Below are 5,907 nucleotides of genomic sequence, written 5' to 3' on the forward strand. Positions count from 1 at the left end.
GGCTCAGTGGAGGTCAGACACCGCGGGCCTGCAAAGGCAGCCCAGCCCGGTCCATCACCTGGGGGGGCGGTGTCTTTGCTGCCACCTGCCTGGGGCTGGGCCTTTGGGGGGTGGGCTGGTTGCGGCCACAAAGTTGTTCTTTTTAAAATGTGCTGAGCTGGGGGGTTGGGGAGCCGGCGTAAGTACCCGGAGCGAGTGGGGTGGGGGTTCGCGCTGGACCCCCTGGGCTTGCTGCTCGGGGTCCCCAGGGAGCAGCGGGAAGGCGGGCGTTGGGGGCAGGGGCGCCTGGCGCGTGCCCTCCACACCGTTCTGGGGCTCTGCCCCTCGCTGCCCTTCTCCATCTCCCCACGGCTCCCCTCCTGGGCTCTCCTCCCTCACCCGGCTCCGGCCCTGTGGCCCCACCCCTGGCCCCCTCGCCTGGGCGTCTCTGCCAGCTCTGCAGACTGTTTGGAATAGTTGAAATGCTTTGACACCCGGGCCGTGCTGGATGGCAGGGCGGCCGGTTACTGGGCGATTCATATGCAAAACTGCACTATAAATTTCCAGTTGCCCGGCACCGCGGAGCGTCTCTCCACGCACAGTACAGTATTTCTGCCATCTTTGTTTGCATCGCAGTGAGTCATCAAAAGTCTGTCTTGTACCAACACCCGGAGCCGTGCATTCCTCTGGCACCGGCACGCCACTGTTTTTAAAGCCGGGGCTGGGAGCTGGCATTTACTTGGGCTCCCGAATCAAAGGCAGCTATTCATCCCCGGGAGCCGCCTGGATGTCCGTCTGCATCCGGCCTCTTCATTTAGATGCTGTGCGCTGCCCGGGAGAACCGGGCTGGTGCGGCTGAGCTGCGGCCGCCCGGCCCGCGCCGACACTCCCGGCCCCCCCTCCTCCCCTCCCCCCGCGCCCTCCTCCTCCCCGGCTCCGCGGCCCTCCCCACCCCAAGGGCTCCGTTTGCTGCATTCCTGGAGCAGCTGGCGGCTGCGGGCAGCCGGCGTGCGGGCGAGCCTGCCCCTGCCAGGCTGAGCGGGCAGTGCCGGGGCCACCGGCGGCAGCGGCCAAAGGTAGGTCTCCCCCGCTGGCCGGTGCCACCCGCCGACCGGCAACTTCTCCGCAGCGGGGGCACTACGGGCCCTCCCCCGAGCGCGCCCACCTGCCCAACTCCGCCGCCCTCACTCTGCCCTCCCTCCGCGGGCCGGCGGCGCCTCTGCGGCCGCCCGCACTTTCCCCCGGCGGGACAGAGTGGCCCTTTGTGCGGGCTCTGGCTTTGCGGAGTTGAGCCGGTGCCTTCTCCGGCCGGACCGTCCTGGCCCCCCTTCTCGGAATCGGGCGTCGGATCAACAGTGCCGGAGCCCAGTCCCCAGCCCCCGGCGCCCGGCGCCCGCCCGTCAGCATCCCCAGCCCTGGCCGGTCCCTCCCCCGGGCTCCCCGTGACCCCCGTAGTCACCTGAGCTGGGACCGAGCCAACGGGGATTGGCCGGTTGGAAGCTGGGGAGGCTGGGGGTGTCTGTGCGATTGGAGCTGTGACAGGCGCCCAGCTGGTCCCACAGCGGGTCCTTGACAGCAGCTGGGGGACCTGGGCAGTGGGGGCCCCAAGCAGGGGTGGCCAGCGCGGCTCAGAGCCCCTCTGGCCCGGGAAGTCGCTCTGCAGGACGGGGAGGGAAGCAGAGGTGGCCGGGCCTTTCCGGGCAGCCCCGCGGAGTTGTCCCCACTGCAGCTCACTTCCCTGGGGGCCCCCAGCCCTGGCCCCCCCTGCGGCCCTGTGCCGGCTGCTTTGAGGAAAAAGAAAGCAAACCAGAAACCAAAAGCTTTGGAAAAGACTCCCCCCCGGCCCCCTGCAGTGCCCTGCAGGGAGGGGGAGCCGCTCCCCTCCCAGGGGAGAGCTGCTCCTGGCTCCTTCGCTGCTAACTTTCCTGGGGAGAGAGTTGTGTGGAGCCGCCCGCCGTCGCCCCCCGGCCGGCCTCCGCTGATGGTTGATGGCCGTGTCCGTCCTCCGTGGAGTTCTCTGCACACCCCCCCCAGTGGCTCAGGCCTCTGTTCTTTCTTCTGCTGAGATGAGCGTCTGGGTCCCGAGGGCTCAGTCTCTCTCGGGGGGCTCTGGGGCAGTGCGGGGGGCACTCCCCCGGCGGGAACGCGTCCTGTGCAGCTCTGACCCTCCGCTCAGCCAAAGCCCCACGCGGGCAAGGTCGCCCAGACCTTGGGACAGTTCTGGCTGGAGGGCGCGTGGCAGTGACCTGCGGGGGTCACGGCGCGTCCCCTCAGCCTTTCGCAGCGGGCGGTTCGGGTCTCGGCCCTTGGCAGGTGGCCGTGGACGCCCGGGAGGCTGACGCGGGGCCCCGCGCCCTCTCTCCCGCAGATGCGCCCGCTGGGGCCGCTCCCGCGTTGAGCCTGAGGCGCGCCCGCCAGTGCCCGCTGCCATGTCGCAGATGCTGCACATCGAGATCCCCAACTTCGGGAACACCGTGCTGGGCTGCCTCAACGAGCAGCGCCTGCTGGGCCTCTACTGCGATGTGTCCATCGTGGTCAAGGGCCAGGCCTTCAAGGCGCACCGGGCCGTGCTGGCCGCCAGCAGCCTCTACTTCCGCGACCTCTTCAGCAGCAACAGCAAGAGCGCCTTCGAGCTGCCGGGCTCGGTGCCGCCCGCCTGCTTCCAGCAGATCCTGTCCTTCTGCTACACGGGCCGGCTGAGCATGGCGGCCAGCGAGCAGCTCGTGGTCATGTACACGGCCGGCTTCCTGCAGATCCAGCACATTGTGGAGCGGGGCGCCGACCCCATGTTCAAGGTGAGCCCGCCCCACTGCGACTCGCAGACCGCCGTGACGGAGGACGCCGGCTCCGCCCCGCAGAGCCCGTGCACCCAGCTGCAGCCGGCCGCCGCCCCCGCGCCCCCCTACGCCATGTCCCCCTCCGTGCCCATCCCGCTGCTGACCCGTGTGAAGCACGAAGCCGCGGAGCTGCCGCCGGCCGCCGGCCCGGGCCTGGCCCCCAAGCGCCCGCTGGAGTCGGGGCCCCGGGACGGCACTGCGGTGGCGGCCGGCGCGGCGGTGGCCGCCAGCACGGCCCCTCTCAAGCTGCCCCGGGTCTCCTACTATGGGGTGCCCAGCCTGGCCACCCTCATCCCCAGCATCCAGCAGGTGCCCTACTCCCAGGGGGAGCGGACAAGCCCGGGGGCCAGCAGCCTGCCCACCACCGACAGCCCCACCTCCTACCACAACGAGGAGGACGAGGAGGACGACGAGGCCTACGACACCATGGCGGAGGAGCAGTACGGCCAGATGTACATCAAGGCCACCGGCAGCTACGCAGGTAACGCGCCGAGGCCCGCCCGCCCCCCGCCCCGCGCCCCTCAGCCCGCCGGGCGGCCGGGACAGCCCGGGGAGGCCCCGGCCCAGACCGCGTGAGCTTAGCAGGAGCCGAGGCCTGAGGCGGGACCGTCCTAGGTCAGCCTCGCAGGGCCTCAGCCGAGGACTTGGAACTCGGTCCCGGGTGAGTGGAGAGGCTGTGGGAACGTGTGCAGCCGCGTGGACCTGCTGGAGGCTGCAGTGCCCTCCTCCCGCCCGCGGGACACATTAAGGGCCTCCGTGGGCCAGGGACCACCCGAGGGCCCACAGGGTGCCGCGTGACCCAGGCCGGTCGGTCGCCCGCTCGAGGCCTCAGGGTCCCGCTCCGAGAAGCGCCTGCCCCGCGAGCGCCCAGCCGGCCCATTTCCGCCACCTTCGCCCTCTGCCCTTCCTCTCCCTGCGCCGTCTTGCCTCTCCGTGCGGCCGAAGAGTCCCCTGGACCCGTCCCATTCGCCGCCACCTCCCTGGGCCCAGGGCCAAGGGACAGGCGCAGAAACTGCCTGCTGAAGCAGAGAGCTGCTCCCCCAGGCTAAGGGGGGCTCCCCTGTCTGAGACCTACAAACCCGAGAGGCCCTCATTCCAAAGGCCTGGCGTTGCAGACTGCGTCACAGGGTCACTGTCCCCGGGGACGCTTTCGAATTGCCAAGCAGGGGGTCCCATAGCTGGGGCCCCAGATCAGGTGTCCCCCTGCCTTCTGTGTTCCCCGAAAACTGGCTGTGAGCCGGGCTCGCTGCCTGCCCTGATTTGCATGCGGGGCCCGTGTCCAGTGGACTGGATCCGGGCACGTGGTACCCGCGGGAGCGACATCCAGAGCTGGGGCCCTGGGGACAGGGCAGGGACTCTTCCTCGCTGCCTCCCACGCTCTCGTGCCCGGGTGGGGCAGACCCTGCTGCCCTTCCTCCTGGGACTTGGCCTCTGGGCTGGCCCGCGTGGTCCCTCTCAGAGCTGCGGGGAAGGCACTGCCCTGGGCGCCCCCAGCGGGGCTCGAGGGGGCGTCCCCTAAAAGTCGTCGCTTTCAATGCGCGTCGTCACACTCGCCTGGGTTGCACAGGGTGCCAGCACGCAGGCCACCTCTGCTGGACTCGATGCTCCCTTCTAGTGGCAGAGGGAAGGTCCGAGAGCCTGCGAGCGGTGACGGCCACCAGGGAGGCGGGGAAGAGCCGGTGGGGCCCCCTCCCCCGAGCGCGGGCCACGCGGGCACAGGGCGGCAGACCCCCACGGAGTCGGGCACTCCCCGCCCTCCCGGTGGACGGGGCTCTGTGGCGGGGTCAGGGCCTGCACCCCTCTCTCCTGGGGCTGCTCCCTGCACGGCGCCCCCTCCAGCAGCGTGGCCTCGGGCCGTGGCGCATCTGGGACAGTGACGCTGTCAGGTGCTGGGGTTGTGGGGGCCAGTGCAGCAGCCGATCTGAGTGCACCTGCTTCTCCGGCTGGATAGGCCTCGAGCCCGCTCCTCACCTGGACACTTGGGGCCCACCTGCGTCCTTGGCTTTCCCGAGGAGCCAGTGGGATGGGGGCCATGGAGAGGCCAGGTTGGGGGGCGGGAGGCTGAGCTGCCCCCCTGCCTTGGCCGGGTCTTCTCAGCAGGCCACACCCCCAGTCCGCAGACCAGGCGCTGAGTCCCGCGGAAGCCAGGGGTGCGGCCCGGCCCAGAGCCGTGTGCCTGCAGGGGCTCACCCAACCTCGGGGGAAGAGAGGGAGTCCCTCGGCCTTCAGAACCCCTGGCCTCCACCTCCCGGGGTGTCGGAGGCCGGCCGGGGCAGCGGGCGGGGGGGCGGGGCAGCACTGGCCCTGCCCCCACCGGCCCAGGATGCCGCGGAGCGAGTTCTCCCCCCCGCGAGCCTGTAAGTGGGGCAGGCGGGAGGCTGGGGCGTGAGTTCTTGGTTAAAATCTGGGTTATTGGCAGTGACGTCGCTGGCATCACTGGGCGTCGAGCATGCTGGGAAGACGGTCATAGCGGAGGGGGGGCCGCGGGCCGAGGGGCTCTGTCCCCAAAGTCTGACTGCCTCTCGGGCGCTGGCCCCGTACCCTAGGCTCCCTGCGTGGGCCGGGCCGGGCCGGGCCGGGGCCCCCTCACACCCTTGGGCGTCCGAGCGGCGACGAGGGTCGGCAGGGCCGTCCGTGTGGTGGAGCCCGGGCCACGTGAGGCACAGCCTGTGACATGGCCTCAGTGTCCCCACCGGCCAGGGGAGCAGTCGGCCGGGGTGACCTCCGAGAGTCTTGACCAGCAGGCCCTGAGCGGGACCCGCCTCACCCCGCCTGGTGGAGGAGCGCGGGCGGCTCGCGCGGCGGCCTCTCGTCCCAGGAGCCGCGTGTGGAGCTGACCGCTGTGTTTCCCGCCCGTTTCCGCCCGAGTGTCTCCCGCGGTGACGCGTCCGGGGCCCCACTGAAGGGCGGTGGCTCAAGTCTCATTTGTTGCTGTCAGGAGCGATGCCACCGCAAAGGCCCCAACTGGGGGTGTCGATGGGCCGAGTCGGACGCCCCCAGTGGGGCTGTCTGCGCCTCCTCCGCGGGGTGCACGTGTGGCCCGGCCGCCTCCGGGGCTCAGGGGAGCCCCTGCTCCAGCTCCCGAGGGCTC

At 70.9% G+C, this 5,907-nt stretch overlaps 1 protein-coding gene across 1 annotated transcript; it reads left to right on the forward strand.

The window, feature by feature from the left end:
- The first annotated feature begins 957 nt into the window (after nt 1-957).
- Nucleotides 958-4,205, forward strand: LOC105298634 (nucleus accumbens-associated protein 2-like). Its single transcript, XM_023536472.1, has 2 exons — nt 958-1,055; nt 2,348-4,205. The coding sequence occupies exon 2, from the start codon at nt 2,409-2,411 to the stop codon at nt 3,390-3,392; it is 984 nt and encodes a 327-aa protein (XP_023392240.1). The 5' UTR covers nt 958-1,055; nt 2,348-2,408; the 3' UTR covers nt 3,393-4,205.
- Nucleotides 4,206-5,907: the final 1,702 nt, after the last annotated feature.

Source organism: Pteropus vampyrus, unplaced genomic scaffold (assembly GCF_000151845.1).
Source record: "Pteropus vampyrus isolate Shadow unplaced genomic scaffold, Pvam_2.0 Scaffold157, whole genome shotgun sequence".
Lineage (NCBI taxonomy): Eukaryota > Metazoa > Chordata > Mammalia > Chiroptera > Pteropodidae > Pteropus > Pteropus vampyrus.

Bases quoted from the DNA above. Each gene is read 5' to 3' on its own strand.
- LOC105298634 (XM_023536472.1), top strand. From the start codon at position 2,409: ATGTCGCAGATGCTGCACATCGAGATCCCCAACTTCGGGAACACCGTG.